Raw genomic sequence first — 17,276 nt, forward strand, 5'->3', positions numbered from 1 at the left:
TGTTTTTCTGTGGCAGAGGTTGTATTAATCTCCTTCTCTCTCTTTTTTTTTAACCCCATCATCCTTTCCAAATGTCAAGACAGACAAAATTAAAGAAGAAGGTATTATTATATAAATAGACTTGGGAAAACTCTAAAGAACTTCACTGAAGATTTCTGGTAAAGATGTAACTCTGTGGCTCTGCCCATGGAAAAGTCCAGAATTTCCCTAGAAAACCTTTCCCCTTAATCTTTGCCAAACTTACTGACCCATCAAGGTCCAGCTCAGGACTTATCTTCTCCATAAGACTTTCCCTGATTGCTCCAGCATACGTTGATTTCTTCTCTGAATGACCACAGCCCTTATTCTTTCATTATGTTACTTCTTTTCAACAGGTATCAATTAAGCAACTTGTGTGCAAGATATTGTGTTAAACACTGCAGGGGTTACAAAGATGAACATGACATTGTCCTTGCCTTTAAGAAGCTTTTTTAGGGGCGGCCAGGTGGTTCAGCGAGTAAGAGCACCGGCTCCAGTGTCAGGATGACCTGGATCAAATCCAGGCTCAGATACTCAGCACCACACCCAGAAATAACTGGCCGTGTAACCTTAAGCAAGTTACTTAACCCCGATTGCTTTAAAAAAAAAAAAAGAAGCTTTTTTAAGGAAAGATGAGACACACAAAAAATTATATGTCATATAGAAATTAATCACTATAAAAGGAAACATATAAATATGTGAGCATTTCTGGTAGGAGGGACCAGGAAAGGCTTCAAGAAGGAGATGGCATTTCATCTAGCCTTGCCGGATTAACAAGATTTCATCATGGGAGATGTGATTGGATAGGGAAGGTGCAAAAAAAATTGAAAATCAAGATATAGGAGGAAAGACCAGAGTGTGCTCAGGGGTGGTTTAGTAATCCAGTTTTCGAGATGATGCTGTAAAGGTAGCTATGAGTGGTCCTATATAGCCATGCAGAGAAGCTTTTGGAGGGAAGTATCAGAGGTTCTAGCCACAGACATAGCAATGAGTGGAAAAAAGAATCTGGAGGAGGCATCAATGCCCAAGGATCCTGAGTTCCCTCAACTGACTAGACACTGATTCTCTAGAAAGTGAGTGGAAAAGCACTGGGGATTCCTACTTTGTCCTGAGGGGAATGACTGATGGAGAACTCTGAATGTAAATAATTTTATTATTTTCCGGGAACTCAGGGGTTTGGAGCTTGTGTGTGATATTAGTCTGACTAAAGTTGTAGACCTACTTCCTGCATGGTAGATGTTTTGACATAATTAATATTATTTTTTTTGCTTCTATAAGTAAAGAACAATGCACAGAGAAACATTGTTTATATGATCAATTCCACCCTACTACACTAAAATGACTTTGTTGAAACACAGCCTAAAGAGAAGAATGTAGAGTCTTCCCAGTGGTTTCCAGAGCTGAGCCAAGGAACTAATTGGATAAATCAACACAGATCACACAATCTAGACTCACACAAACCTCCCCCAAAAGGGGTGGAGCTAGAGGATAGAAGTAACCAGATTTCTGAGAACCATAGAAAGTTTGGTATTTCCCCTGTGGACTTTCTGGTGTTGAGTGGCACACTTACCACTGAGGTGAATTGGAGATTTTCAGCCCCTGATCCTTATTATTGGATTAGGCAAGGGGGCTAGCAGTATCACTGATGGTCAGATTTTCCACTATTTATTCAACTCCTTTGAGTAACTCTAAGTGAATTCTGCAGGGGAATGAATGATCTGTGGTGTTCTCATGTCTGGTGAATCCTTACCCCCCTGGGTAGGTAACCCATGCTGCTTACCTGTTGTGTAGTTGAACACATCACCCAGAGGGCTCTGCCCTGCCTCATTGTAGGCAAAGACACTAATGAAGTATGTGAAGCCACAATCAGATGGGAAGCTGCATTGGGTGAATGATGTGTTACAATGCATCTCCAAACCATCATCGCTTTTCACAAAGGCCACGTAGTAATCTCCAAGTGCAACATCAGACCATGACACAGACAGGTGACCAGGATTATCTTCTTGGATTAAGATGCTTCTGGGTGCACAAGCAACTAGGAAAACATTTGAAGACAGAGATTTTATCTGCTTCTGTGCATAGGACTTCAGACAATTCAACGTAGCAACTGTTTGAGTTCTCTTACAGACCAAGTTTAGTAAATTGTGTTGTAAAGAGTGGCAGTATATTATAAATCAGTATCAGAAGAGATTCCTGAGGCAACAACAGGTGAATTTTAGGACCTAATACAATGAAATCCAATGAACTAGCCATATTTTCTTTGGGGGGGGGCAAGTACATCAAATATATATATATATTTATTGCACATCACTCCTTTATTATAGTGAACAACAAAAAAAGGGGGGGGGTTAGTGCAGTTATGCTAAAACTGATGAGGACCCGGGTGGCTGGACATAAAATGGAAGGCAAGTGGACACTGAGACACACTTAAACATGATCTAGGGGCGTTTTACTGCCACAGCACAGAGCGGGGGCTATAAAACACACAATGAGATGTACTCGTCCACCCCTTAGAAATCAAAGAACTCTTCCTTCTCTGATGTGGCTTGAGATCTCTGATGACTACCAAGAGGGACAGTTTAATTTCAAAAGTCACTAATAACCAGCCTAGAAGGGTCTTTTGTGAAAGTAAATGTGACAAACATTGGGACATAATCTCAACTTCCCAGATTCATTTTTCTTGAATTAGGGAGGAAATAAGACTTTCATGATTTGTTAAATAACCACCTGAGTTATAGGTAGCTTACTACAACAGCCCCTGAGAGGGCTGCCCTACTTGTAGGACTGGCTCATAGCAATAATTGGACCAATTGCTTCTTTCAACTCCCCACATTGGTCACTTCTTACTATGTCCCCATCCCTAACCCCTAACCAGGTCCTTACTGAGCCAAACCACCCAGGAGGCATTTTGACTAATGTGGTTGAGGGGAAGGGCAACAAGAGAGAAAGGAATTGGTCTGAAACAGGGAGGAAATGAGAAAAGGAGCCATCAGTCCCCCACCTGCAGCTATGTATTGTGTTCCCTAAGGTGATGGTCAGTGTGTGGAGCAGGCAGGGGAGAGACGTGGTGGTGGGACGGTGAGAAGGAAAGGACCTGGCTATTGCTGGCACATTCTGCTAGCCTGCTTTCACTTCTTGGCCTTGCCTTGGGCTGCCACAGCCTCCATGGCTTTGTGAACGGTCTCTTCATCCCTGAGGAACTGCATGGGCTTGACTGGTTTCAGATTCTTGTCCAACTCATACACAATGGGAATGCCAGTGGGCAAATTAAGCTCCATGATTGCTTCTTCAGACAGACCCTCAAGATGCTTGACATGAAGACAAGAACACTATTGCCATGAGCTGCAATAATGTTTTCCTTCCTTGATCTGGGGGACAATTTCCTCATTCCAGAAGGGTAGAGCCCGGGCAATGGTGTCTTTCAGGCTCTCACAGGAAGGCAGCTGATCCTCAGTCAGATCTGCATAGCTACGGTCCTTGCTGATGTTGCTGTCGAAGGGGTGGTCAGGCTCCATTGGAGGTGATGGGATGTCATAGGATCCTCGCCAGATCTTCACCTGGGCCTCAACCATGCTTAGCAGCTGTTTCCGCTTTGTTAAGGCCTGTCAGACCTCCATAGTGCCGCTCATTGAGGCACCAAGTCCTCACTACAGGCAACCACATCTGGTCACTGGCATCTAGTACTGTCCAAAGGGTACAAATTGCTCTCTTCTGGATAGAGTTGAAGCAGATATCAAATTCATAGCCAGCATCTCGCAGCGCTTGGCCACCGCACTTGGCCTCCTCGTGCCTGGTGGGGCTCAGGTCCATGTTGTACCAGCTGCTGAAGCAGTTCTCCGTGTTCCAGGCACTCTCTCCATGCCGAATCAGCACCAGCTTGTAGGCGGCCATGGCGGGGCAGAAGCTCGGGGCAGTGGGGGTGGAGGAAACAGGCAGACAGGCGAGCACGCACTCAAGTACATCAAATATTACTCAGAATAAGTTGGGCATTTGTTAGGGCCTGAAATCCACTTGGTTATAGGCAATTTTCATAGCAATGAAAGTATTAATTCAACAAACATTTATTAAGTATTTACAGTGGGCAAGGTGCTGGGGATATGAAGATAGATGCTATTAATAACTTGCAATTAAGGAGCTTGCAATTCAGTGGTGATGGTAGGTATATATGGCTTGTGGGAGGAGGAAGGATACACATGCTCAAATAACTATTTTAGGACAAAGTGAGATAAGTACAGTGGAGAGTGATAAGAATGCACAAAAGAGGTTTAAATAAAAATCTGTGAGGAGTTCAAGGAAGGAGAGATCTCTTTGCCTGGGGAGACAGGAGAGAGGATGAAGGATTGGGAGGTGCCTGAATTGGTCTTGAAAGAAGGACTGGACTTCAACAAAAAGATGAGGGAGAGGAGTCCTTTCCAGGTGGGGAGGCAGAGTTTTGAAGATAGGATAGTTCAGGCTGAATAAGACTTCACCTTATCTACTTTTGTATCCCCTAGTGCTTTTAATGGGGTGGCTAGGTGGTGCAGGGATATAGCACCAGACTGGAGTCAGGAAGACTTAAAGTTCAAGTCTGGTCTCAGACACTTACTAGCTTTATGGCTGTGAGCAATTCACTTAACCCTGTTTGCCTCAGTTTCCTCATCTGTAAAATGAACTGGAGAAGGAAATGGCAAACCACTCCATTACCTTTGCCAAGAAAACCCCAAATGGGGTCACGAAGATTCTGAAATGACTACACAATAGCAACAAAATGCTTTCAATAGAATATCAAGTGTCCCAAAAGTCTCAGTGCAGTTTTGAGCTTTAATAGCCACCCAAAATCTCAGAATTGGAAAGGACCTTGAAGGACATTTAATACAATTCATATACAAACAAGAATTCTCTCTACAGCATATCTGAGAGGTGGTCCAGCCTCTGCTTCAAGGCCTCTAGTAAGGGGGAACCCCACTGGAGGCAAATCATTACATTTTTAGATAGCTCTAATTGCATTTTTACTTCAAGCCTCAGTTTATTTTTTTTTTTTTGTAGCTTCTACTCATTGCTGCTAGTTTTGTTTTGTTTCATTTTTGGTGGGGTTTAGTGGTCCTGTCCTTTGGGGAAAATCAAAACAAATCTAAACCTTCTTCCAAATGACAAACCTTTAGATATTCTAACACAGCTACTATAACCCTCCCTCTTCCCCCAAGTCTTCTCCAGGTAAAACATTTCTATTTCCTTCAACTAATCCTTATGTTACATGAGTTCAAGACTCTTCATCAATCTGGTTGCTCTCCTCTGGACACTCTCCAGCCTAGTTATTGAATCTCATTTCATTTGATTTGTTGTATTGGATTTTTCCTGTACCAAAGGTGAGGCAAATCTGAAAGACTGTGTATAAAGAAAAAGGAAATGGAATGGGTAACTATTTCATTGCTGTTATAGTTTTTAACAAATTTTTTTAAAATATGAAAATAAAGTATAAAAAGTTTCCAGACAAGGAAAAAAATCCTACTTTCTAGTCTCTAGACTACACAACAAGTAGCAGCTGGTGTGATATATTTTCTGTAGCTTCTGCAAGAAATCTTGAAAGGAAGGTAAGATGCTATCCACAATGGACAGACAGGAGATCTAGTATGATAAATGTTCCTCAGTGGTAATCAGAAGTGATGCATTGTTTTTAATGCCATGAGAATTTCTAGTAAATAATTCATAGTAAACCACATTGGAAATAGAAGTAGCTAATGTTTATTGTTATGACTGGGTTTTAGTAATGCCTCATTATCCAGCATCATCAGGGAATAAAGTGTCCTGGATGAATGAATTTTCTATAGTATACCTGAAGTTTTGCCCTTTTAAGTCCCCAGACTATTTTAATTCTAGCTTTTTTTTAAGGATATCATTTTCTTCCTATTTATACTACTGGTATAGCCTTCAAGAACACAACATCACTTCCGTGCGATTATGGAACATAAAAGCAGGCTTTTAGTATTCATTTTTTATTTGTACAAAAAGTAATACAAAAGCTTTTAAAAATAAAAATATAGAGGCAGCCAGGTGGCACAGTGAGTAAGAGCACCGGCCCTGGAGTAGGGAGACCCAGGATCAGTTCCAGCCTCAGATACTTAGCACCCACACAAAATAACTGGCCGTGTAACCTTGAGCAAGTTACTTAACCCCAATTGCTTTAAAAAACATAAAATTAAATTAAAATATAGAAGCATTCTAATATGTACAGTTAGGACTATTTCCTAATTATTAATTAACCATTATTTCCTAATGGTTGGAGCTATCTCAAAATACAAGTTGCCTTGGAAGATATCAGAGGTTTTCCTTTCATTAGAAGTCTTCAAGCAAAGATGAGATGATGTATTGGGTAAGATATATAGGGTATTCCTTTTCAGACATGGGAGGTCCCTCCAACTCCGAAATTCTGTGATGCAGAGCCCCCCTTTTAATTAAGAAATCATTCTTGTAAATCCCAGTTCTAGACAATCTGGATTCTGTGGTAAGGAAGAAGGAACATTGTCTCTGGTGGCTCAGGACCTGAGTTTAAATTCCCATCTTCTTTGCCACTTACTACCCGTGCCTCTATTTCCTCATCTGTAAAATGAAAGGGGTAGACTAGGTGGCTGCTGAAGTTCCTTTGATCCCTAAATCTGTGATCCTATGAATAATTGGCTGCTATTGGTAGAATCAAGACTGTGTAGCTAACGCTCGGACAGAGTTCCCAGCATTTGCCAACTTTTCAATTTTGCCAAAATTCTCCCCCATTTCCTGTATCCCTTCACTTTGTTCCTTTTAGAATGGGATTCCAATTCTAATGATAGTCAGGTCTCTATTTTATAAATTGCTTCTTCCAGTGTACTTAAAGGGGCCTTGATGCCCAATGTCTTTGGAGGAGCATTACAGGCTCCTTGATCCCTTAGTACCATGATGAACATGACATATTTTACATACCAGTCTTTAAGTTCACTGTGGCTGTTGAGTGACTAGACCCAGCATCATTACTCGCCAAAATGGAAAGTGTGTACTCAGTTCCACACTGGAGAGCAGAGATAATGCAGGAAGTGGACTCGGTACTACAATTCAGCTTTGAAGCTTCACTGGAGGCCATCACAGTATAACTGAAAGCTCCTTCTGTTGGCATCCATGAAACAGTTGCCTTCTGAGTCCCACTATCAAAAGAGACTTGGATGTCTGCTGGGGCATGAGGACCTAGAGTTTTGGAATTTTTTTGAGAAAAAATTTGTTAAGATGTTTCACATGCCATCAAGAATCAAGGTAAGATTTAGCAGAATTTCAGAACCTAGCCCAGGTATGATGGTGCAGTCCTGTTCCCCCACTACCAGTATGGCAGAGGATGGTGGATCTCTTGAGCTTGGGTTTCTGAGCTGTAGTAGACTATGATGATCAGGTGATCACAATGAGTTTGACATAAATATTGTGAGTCCTTGGGAGCAGGTGGCCAAAAGGTTGCCTAAAGAGGCCTAAACTGGCCCAGATCAGAAACAGAGTAGGTCAAAGGTCCTGTGTTAATCAGTAGTGTGATCAGGCCTAGTCCTAATTAGGATTACTGACCCCTCAGTTTCTCCCCTGGGTAAAATAGGGAGATCTAGTCTTAAAAATGGGCAGTTAAGTGGAGCAGTGGATGATAGAATGCAGGCCTGAAGTCAAGAAGACTAATCTTTGTGAATTCAAATCTGGTCTCAGACATAGCTTAGCTGTGTGACCCTGCACAAGTCATTTAACCATGTTTGCCTCAGTATCCTTATCTGCAAAATGAGCTGGAGAGGGAAATGGCAAACCACTCCAGTGTCCTTGCCAAGAAAACCCTAAATGGGGTCACAAAGAGTCAGACACAACTGAACAACAACAGCCTTAAAAAATATATTCAGCATAAATAAATAAATAAATATATATATATATATATATATATATATATATATACACATATATATTCAGGAACCAACTTTGAAGATTAGTTCCCTGCACAGGTCTTGGAGGCTAGGTGTCTGAATTCTAGCAAAATTTTACTTTGCCATGGAACCTGGGATAAGTCACATAACTTCTGATTCCCCATTTGTAAAATGGATACTAATAGTACCTGCCCTAATTACCTGTCAAGGGTTGTTTAAAACATTAAATTAAATGATAGTTATGCAAGTTATTTTACAAACTGAAAGCATGGTACAAGTGTAAGCTATTATTGAGCAATAGATTTGTTTAAAGATTACTTATGACTCCACAGAGAGCCAGTAGTTGAAGAAAAATATTTTAAGTCTTTAGGAATCTCTGACAATTGCCAGTTTTCCCTGAGTTATAATCCTGGATCTGCTATTAACTAGAGGTGTGCTCTTAGAAAGAATTATTTTACCTCTCTTGGAGTCATTTTCCTCATCTGTAAAACTAAAATGTCTGTAGGATGCTGTAATTATTGCTCTCCTACCCAAAGATTATATGAGCATTTCAGTTTTTCTCTGTAAGTGATATTGATGAAGATCCTAGCCTCATTCCTGAAGCAACACAAGGAAGTACTTATAATTTTGAACTGATGGCCAACCTCCGATGAAAGGAATTGAATTTTTAAGTTACCTAGGCAGTACTTCTTAAACTGTGCATCATGACCCCATGGGGTTGAGAAAAATCTGGCAACAGTAAAAGGTTTCTGGAGGCACAATGAGCAAAAGTTAATTAAAAATCAAACACATAATGAATCTGAGGAGTTTCTGGCAGCACTTGCCTGTGTTGCACTGGCAACTTCACTTCAGCCTTGCTTCTGAACACAAAGCATGTGCACTTTATACTGCCAGTGCCCTTAGGCCAATGAATGCTGCCAAAACAGGAAAAGGGGTCTTGAGTGGAAAAAGTTTAAGAAGTCCTGCCCCAGAAGACAGTTTCTCTTCCCCTCATCAATCTAAAGCACCACCAGATGGCTACCAAATGGCAGATACAAACATCAAAAGACTCCAAAGCACACATGCCTCTTCTTTGCTTTGATGCTTTTAAAGCAAGTCTTGTAACTCTTTGCAGTTGCCAAAAGTCATTTCACATGGACTATAAATGCATATGTATGATTTCCTAAACTGTTTCAGAATTTTCAATAGCCCCAACTGTCCTATCGGAAAAATTACATAACTCATACTTTTTTTTCCCCTGAGAATATGAAAAAATGAAATGGGAAATAAAAAATAAACTCCTTTAAAAATAAAAATATTTTATTAGATCTTCATCCTGGTGTCCACAAAGAATCTCTTATTCTGAATCAAAACATCTATATCAAACCATCTTTGTGTGTGTGTGTGTGTGTGTGTGTATAATCTGTATATGTATCTATATATGTACATATGTATATATGTGTGTTTCTATATATTGAATTTTAAGTTTACAATTGCTGGTGGCTTCCTAGAACATCATCCTTTGATGTGTGATACTGAATGTGTGATATATTTGAAAAAGTTTATGAATAGGATTGGTGATAAGTAATGTCTATTCAGAACAACATTTCTTAACACATAAAATAACCATTTTAAGACCTACAAGGAAATTCCAAGGAGGCTGATCATGTTATAGTAAATGTAAATAGATCCAATAGTTACAAGTATAACCTGGGATGGTCTGAGCACGTCTAATCCTCCTAAAACAGAGATGCCCTTGAAGGACTTTTTGAGCCTGCCCAATGTACCTAACATTGCTGATGTATTCCCTACAATGAGGGTAGAGGTAGCTTTTTATGATTGACTGTTTGAGCCTTCAAAATTAGATTTAAAAATCTTATCCACTGAGTCCTGAGGCTGAAGATCCTGGTTTAGTTGCAACTTGGGCAATATGAACTGAATTGGTGAAAAGGGAAGGACACCCCTTCCCCATCACTCTCCCTTTTACCTCACTTCTGAGAAATCAGCCTGGGAATGTTTGTTTCTGTTCTGTGTTTTTGGCCTCCTCAGTTTTAGGGGTTGGAGGTGATCCCCATGGAACTGGGAAGTCAAGCTATGGATACCTTGGAGCCAGGATTATACATAGGGTAGTAAAGCCAGCCAGCATGGCATGGAAGGACCAAGTAGCCAGGGTGCCAGAGACTCAAACCCCAGGGAGGTTTTGGACTTGGAACTGGGACTTTGCTCTATAGGATCTGATCTAGGCCATGAACTTAATCTTCTTCCCCCTCCCCAGAAACTGGGGTAGTACAAGGCAGAGGAAGAGGAAGATTATGCCTCCTATATGTTAGGGAAGTCAGTTTTTATATTTGTAATTATACCTTTTCCCCCCATTTTTGGAGGGGGGAGGGCAGGGCAGTTGGGGTTAAGTGACTTGCCCAAGGTCACACAGCTAGTAAGTGTTAAGTGTCTGAGGCTGGATTTGAACTCAGGTTCTCCTGACTTCAGGGCCAGTGCTCTATTCACTGTACCACCTAGCCACCCCCTATAATTATACCTTTTGAAGTCAATATTTATGTATAAAAACTAATCTGACTGTTTGTGGCTAATGAAAATGGGGGCACCCTTTCTCTACTTGATGGAATACTATCCAAGAGGGCTGGAGCCACATGCAGAAAGCCTAGATACCCCCACCACAGAACCCCTTTAGGTACGGGGAACTCTGGGGAGTAGTGTTAAATAGAACCTACCTGGCTTTCAGGTGGTGGGGGCAGGCTGGTCTGTATTACATGTAGGCACTCATATCTCTTTTACCAGCTCTTAGAAATGACTAGTTACATAATATGCTGAGCTAAATTACGTTTCTTTAAAGGGCTTACTTGTTCTCTGATTGTAAGTAGAATCATCTCCAGGGATCCCATTAGCATTCCAAGCATATGCCTTTATGGTATAGAGTGTTCCTGCATCTAAACTGGTGAAGGTCAAAGAGGTATTGGTGGTATTCTCTTTCCACATTCTACCCAAACCATTGGAACGCATGATGGACACGGAGAATCCGACCGCCATGGACACAGCTTCCCACTGTACCAGGATGGAGTCAGAACTGGGAGAGCTCACATCTAAGACAGGGGCAGCCAAGACTGAAAAGATAGAAAACGATTCACATTCTTTGAACCTTACACATGCAAATTGCTTCAGAAAAACCAAATGTAGCACAATACAAATGTAAAATTAAAAAAGTAAGTAAATGCGGGATGATCATTTACATTGCCAAAGAGTTCTTTGCTTTATAAAAAGATTCACAGGAGGGTTCTTTCAAATAGTAACTCCTCCACTATATCTAGGCATTTGCTTACAGATTACTAACTACTCCACTTAGATCCTGGTAGGAGGGAAATTATAAGTATCAGGAACCTCTGTTGGAGATGAGTCAGAAATGAAAATTGAAGGATCTAAGAAATTGGAAGGATGGCACATTGGATAGAACACCAACCTGGAGTCAGGAAGATTCATCTTCCAATATAATGTTCACATGGTGATCAGAAGAAGCAACACACAGGGATGCTCTCAAGGTCCCTCTTAAGAACTTTGGAGCTTACTGTGTGACATGGGAGACACTGGCACAGGACCGCTCAGCATGGCGTGCCCACATCTGAGAAAGTGCTGTGCTCTATGAGCAAAGCAGAATTGAGACGGCTTAAAGGAAAGCAGGATGTGCAAATTTGGAGTATCCACCCCAAATGCTCACATGGACTATTTGTGCCTGACGTGTGGTAGAGCATTCTGAGCTTGCATTAGTCAGATTAGCCACAGTCGGACACATTGAAACTTGTCTCTAGTATAGTAATGTCATTGGATCCTCTTTGAGGAGGAAGGACAGCAATAATCAACCAACAACCAGATGCTTAGTAGCTATGTGACCCTGGACAAGTCACTTGACCCTGTTTACCTCAGTTCCTCATCTGTAAAATGAGCTAGAGAAGGAAATGGCAAACCACTCTAGTGTTTTGGCCAAGAAAACTCCAAATGGTGTAACAAAGAGACATGACTGGAAAATGATTCAACAACGCTAACAATGGAATTCAATGGGAAAATATAATTTGACTTAGACACAACTTCTCAAGAACATTTATTTCATATCAAGGTGCCCTTGGTACACATTTATATTTAGTCATTAATGTTGCCACCCAAAGCCAAATAAGAGTAAATCTTGGCATGTGTTTCCATATGTGTCAAACTACTACAAAATCCCACCCACCTGTATTGTATTTACCAATGGTCTTTAGGAATGTGGATATATGGGAAGGATCAGTGATTTCATTAGGCACAAGTAACTTCTGGTGTGGGAAGTGATTTTGCCAGTTGAAGAAGACTGCAGCCTTCTCTAATTTGGTAGATAAGTGTCAGGAAGCTACAAGAGTCATATAGAGCTTAAGAGTCCAGCATAGGTCACATAGCTTTGTATCCAAAGTAGGATTGGACCCCAGGTCTTCCTGGCACCAACTAAAAATATTTCCCTAATTTAAGGAATCTAATACTTCTCCAGAAAGCCCCTCTGTCCCATAATGGTGTAATTTGGATAATCACATTTGACATTTAAGTTACATTTCCCCCCCAAATACATCCAACTTCACAAGCAATATTATTTCTCATAATTCTTCTGTGCCCTGGACCTCAGACACTCACTCATTCTGCACCAAATTTTAATGCATATTGGCAATACCAATTCCCAAGCAAGTTCATGTTCTTTTCCTGATTTAATTCCCCCAGGATTGATAGTTACCTGTCTTTGCTTTCTTAGGAGGTGATGCCTGGCTTCTCCCTCCAGCATTGACTGATCTGATGGTGATTTTATACATGGTATCTGCCTTCAGGCCTGAGACTGTGCCTGGTGAATTGGTGACTGTTGTTTCAATGAAGGACTCTTCATCTTGGGCTGTGAGAAGATAGCTGGTAGCTCCTGGCACAGGTGCCCATTCCACAGTGATGCTGTTGCTAAGTTTGGAATAAGCCTGATCAATAATGGGTATCTCTGGAGCTAAAAACAAAATCTATGGTCAAATATTGTATTAAGAAGGACATTGACAATAACCATCTCCATCATCTCTTCTGCCTTTCTCACATTCTCAGTACAATGCTAACAAGTTCTTCCCCTAGGCCTGGAATCAAAGGATCTGAATTCAAATTCAGTCTAGCTATAGGAACCTGTAAGAGTCCCTTAACCTCTGTCCTCAACTGTAAAATGGAGATAATAATAGCACCTATCTTCCAAGGTTGTTGTGAGGAATAATTGAACCTAATAATTGCTTGTTCTCTTCTCCTTCCCCTTCCCCCATTCTTTCTGCTTTGACTTCATCCTATCTCCTTCCCCATCAGAACCCTGAACTTTGACCCTGGGTCCCCTTGGTCTCATAGGTGAGCTTTTGCCTTAATTTGCCAGGATCCAAGCCTCCGAGTCACTTCTATGTCATCTCTTCACCACACTGAAAACAAGACCTTCCCCCATCCCTTTTCCCCTTTGTGTTTTGTTTCCTTCCATTAGAATGTAGCTCCTTGACAGCAAGGACTGTCTTGCTTTGCTTATCTTGTATCCCCCCCAGTGCTATGACAAGGCCTGGAATTGAGGGAGCCCTTAATAAATGTCTTATCTATCTGTCCATCTCAGATGAAGTCAGAGGGAAAAAAAGGCGAAGTGATTTACCTAAAGAGATATCTAGAAAGTACAAAGGAAAGGGAGAATTAGAGCTGAGAGTTGTTGACAATAATTTGAGTTGGATTTGGAGGGGAAGTGGGGGGTGGGGGGGAAGAGGGAGTGTGAGAAATTTTCCCTTTGAAAAGGATTTTAAAAGGATTGGAAAGTGAGGAGGAGACAGAGAAAGGTGAGATCAGCAGTGGCCTTCTGCCTGTGGGAAGTTTGCCTGGAACTAGGCATCTTGGGAATTGGCCTGATTGGCTTTGTGGAAACCCACTGGAACACTCTGCCTCCAACTTAAAATCATTGGCTTTTAGAACTGAAATTATCTAGTGAAACACTGTCATATAGAAAGGGAAACTAATGAATCCTCCAAATTATCCCACAGCTTTACCGTGGCTGCCTTCTCATCTAAGTATATGAGTCACCCTTGCAAAAAAAAAAAAAAAAGAGAGAGAATTTTTTAAAACCCCAAATTCTTCTGTTCCTGCCCACAAACAACCATTTCTTTCTGTACAATGGCCTAGGGATTTGGCAGCCTCTCAAGAATAATAATTCTAGAGAGATGAACAATATACCTGCTGTGTGATGGCCAAGCATTCTTTCAGCATTATGCAGGTATGTTTCTCTCTTGCCATCGCTTGAAAAATTATGACAGTGATTCTGTTGCCAGAGAAGGAAACACTATAGTAATGTCATAGGGCATATACTTATTGGACAATAGTAGCAGTATACTCACTGGACAGTGAAATATAGAAGGGAGTATACTCAGACAGTAATATAGAAGGGAGTATACTTACTGGACAATAAAATATAGTAGGGAGTCTACTCACTGGACAGAGAATTAGGAGGTATGGTGGCCCGTCCTGGTTCAGCTACTCCATAACTGTATGACTTTGGGCAAGTCTCTGAACTATTCTGGACCTCAGTTTACTTAATGCAATAGTAGGGAAAAAAGTTCAGAATTGGAGGCAGAAAACCTGAGTTCACATCTTGACTTTGCCACTTACTTCCTGCATGATCTTCAGCAAATCATTTACTATCACTGAGCCTTAACTTCCTCAATATTAGAAAAAAAATGAGGTTGTACTAGATGAACTCTAAAGTCACTCATAGTTCTAAATATCTAAGCCTAGAAGAATCATTTTGCTTCTACTACCTGCCTCACAGTGTGGTGAGGAAAGTGCTTCATAAACCTCACAGTTTTGTAGGGATGTTAATTATATTGAACCATCCTGACAGGGTAGTTGATCCTTTAAAGGGGAACCCTAAGATCATATATTTAGAACTGGAAGGCACCTTGGATGTTGTGTAATTCAACCTCTCCATTTTACAGATGAGAAAACTGAGGGCTAGAGAGATTGAGTGACTTCTTCCCATTGTCCAGCAGCTAGTAAGCGAATTTGAACCCAGTTCTTCCAAATTTCATATGCAACTTATCCCTATCTTTTTTGTACACAGTTGTTTTCATTTTGTTTCTTCCATTAGACTGAGATCCTCAAAGTCAGGGACTATTTCTTTGTCTTTCTTTTTGTCCATAAGGCTTAACACAATACGTGGAACATAGTAGGTACTTCCTGACTTGTCTTGTTGACTGAGCTTTGAAGGAAACCAGGGGCTATAAAAGGAAGGGGTAAGAAAAGAATATGTTCAAGGCATGGGGGAGGACGGCCTGAATGCATTATTTTTCCTCTTCTGTGCCCCTCTTTCCAAACTTCTCTCTCTCTATTGAGAACAATACCATTCTTCCAGTCACCTAAGTTCACAGTCTCAGAACTCTCCTTGATTTTCTCCTAGCCCTTCCCTCCCCTCCCCTCCCATGTCCAATCGGTTGTCATCTTGTCACTTATACTTCTAGAACACATCTCACGTCTTTCTAATAATGACACCACCTTCTCATGGCCTTTGTCATCTCTTCCATGACAGCCTCCCATTCAGACTTTTAGTTTTCAAACTCTCTCTTCTCCAAACCTTCTCTTCCTGATGGCTGTCAAAATTATCTCCTTTAAGTACAACTTTGACCATATCACTTCCCTGTTGGGGAACTGTTCTCCTTTAGGCAAAAAATAGGTCTTTAGGATATAATATAAACTCCTCATCTTCCCAGTCAAAGTCTTCTCCAGTCAGGTTCTAGCCAACATTTCCAGACTTATTTCACATTACTCCCCCTCACATGCTGTGCTCCAGACAAACTGGCCCTACTTTCCCAAATTTGTTACTCCATCTCCCACCATGCCTGTAACACACACTCTGCTCACTTCTGCCTTTTAGAAAAACCCTTGGCTCCCTTCAAGGCTCAGCTTGGGCACTATCTCTAAGGGTAGAGACTCTATCTTTTTCATTTTATGGTCCCCATGGTGAAACCTATGGACCCCTTCTCAGAATCATATTTTAAATGCATAAAATAAAACACACAGGATTATAAAGGAAACATTATATTGAAAAACTTACTAAAATATATATGTATATGTATATATATATATATATATATATTTTAAGCAATTGGGGTTAAGTAACTTGCTCAGGGTTACACAGCCAATTATTGTTGTGTGGGTGCCAAGTATCTGAAGTTGGAACCAATCCTAGGTCTCCTGACTCTGGGGCCAGTGCTCTTACTCACTGAGCCACCTGGCCACCCCTATTAAAATATATTTTAAAAGAGTTCTTGTACCCCAGGAAATCTTTCTTGATCTTCCTAGTTGCTCATGCAGTTTCCCTCTTTGAATTATCTTGTCTTTCTCTATCTGTTTACACATTGTATCCCCCAAAAGAAGGTAAACTCCTTGAGGGGAAGGCCTACATTTTTTTTCCTCTAGCACAGTGCCCTGAATGTAGTATTTTCTTTTTTTTCTTGCCTTTGGAGGGGGAAGGTAGGGCAATTGGGGTTAAGTGACTTGCCTGTCACACAGTAAGTGTTAAATCTGAGTCCACATTTGAACTCAGGTCCTCCTGACTCCAGGGCTGGTGCTCTATTCACTGCGCCACCTAGCTGCCCCAGTATTTTCTTAATAAATGCTTGTTGAATTGGATTGGAGGAGAGAGTACCTAGGAGGAATGTAAAAAAACTGCAGAAAAGTCAAGGAGGAGACCTTTGGCCTTATCTCAATATTTCCTGTTTCCCTCATTCCTCTCAAGAGAACTAGGTCTTCGATTCCAAAGGACTCATGATGAAAAAATGCTATCTACCTCCAGAGAAAGAGCCAATGAAATCTGAATGCAGATTGAAGCATACTTTTTTCCCTCTTTTTAAAATTTTTTTTCTTTTGATCTGTATCTTCTTTCACATGACTAATATGGAACTATGCTTTGCATGACTACACATATATAACCTATATCAAATTACTTCCCATCTCAGGAAGGAGGAGGAGGGAGGAAGGGAAGGAGGGAAAGAGAGAGAGAATTTGGAACTCAAAAAACAATTTTAACGAATGTTAAAAATTATACTTACATGTAATTGGGGGATAATAAAATATTATTTTTTAAAAAAGAGAACTGACTCTTCAATAAACTAGCACAATCATGGCTATACTTAGAATGGCTGTAAGCTTTATATAAAATTTTTGAGCCACTAAGGAGCAGACTGCTTGACTTGGAGGAGTAACAATCAACCTTAGACTTTACCCATAGGCAGCATGAGTAGCTGGCTGTATGGTGTGATTTGAGGCCTTCCCTTCCCTTTTCCCTTACAAATATCTCCCCTAGATCCCCACATTACT

General features: G+C 40.9%; 1 protein-coding gene, 1 long non-coding RNA gene and 1 pseudogene across 3 annotated transcripts in view; 1 reads left to right on the forward strand and 2 right to left on the reverse strand.

The window, feature by feature from the left end:
* Window positions 1-17,276, forward strand: part of LOC138162925 (uncharacterized) — a 61,765-nt gene that overhangs the window by 19,381 nt on the left and 25,108 nt on the right. The window contains exon 3 of one of the 2 annotated variants that reach the window (XR_011168748.1): window positions 12,670-12,798. The exons of the other annotated variant lie outside the window; for it this stretch is intronic. This is a non-coding gene — a long non-coding RNA (uncharacterized lncRNA). Of the gene's footprint in view, window positions 1-12,669; window positions 12,799-17,276 lie in introns of those variants that run through there. 2 annotated transcript variants of the gene reach the window in all.
* Window positions 1-17,276, reverse strand: part of FNDC7 (fibronectin type III domain containing 7) — a 31,198-nt gene that overhangs the window by 11,642 nt on the left and 2,280 nt on the right. Inside the window, exons 2-5 of the mRNA XM_069090474.1 lie at window positions 12,652-12,906; window positions 10,748-11,008; window positions 6,952-7,209; window positions 1,799-2,053 (exon numbers count right to left, since the gene is read on the reverse strand). Of these exons, the coding sequence (XP_068946575.1) occupies window positions 1,799-2,053; window positions 6,952-7,209; window positions 10,748-11,008; window positions 12,652-12,906 (1,029 nt within the window). The remainder of the gene's footprint in view (window positions 1-1,798; window positions 2,054-6,951; window positions 7,210-10,747; window positions 11,009-12,651; window positions 12,907-17,276) is intronic.
* On the reverse strand, window positions 2,755-4,181 carry LOC138162184 (phosphoglycerate mutase 1-like; annotated as a pseudogene).

The sequence above is a fragment of the Petaurus breviceps genome, unplaced genomic scaffold, assembly GCF_028583685.1.
Source record: "Petaurus breviceps papuanus isolate PSGF00001 unplaced genomic scaffold, PetGlider_PUasm1.0 186, whole genome shotgun sequence".
Lineage (NCBI taxonomy): Eukaryota > Metazoa > Chordata > Mammalia > Diprotodontia > Petauridae > Petaurus > Petaurus breviceps.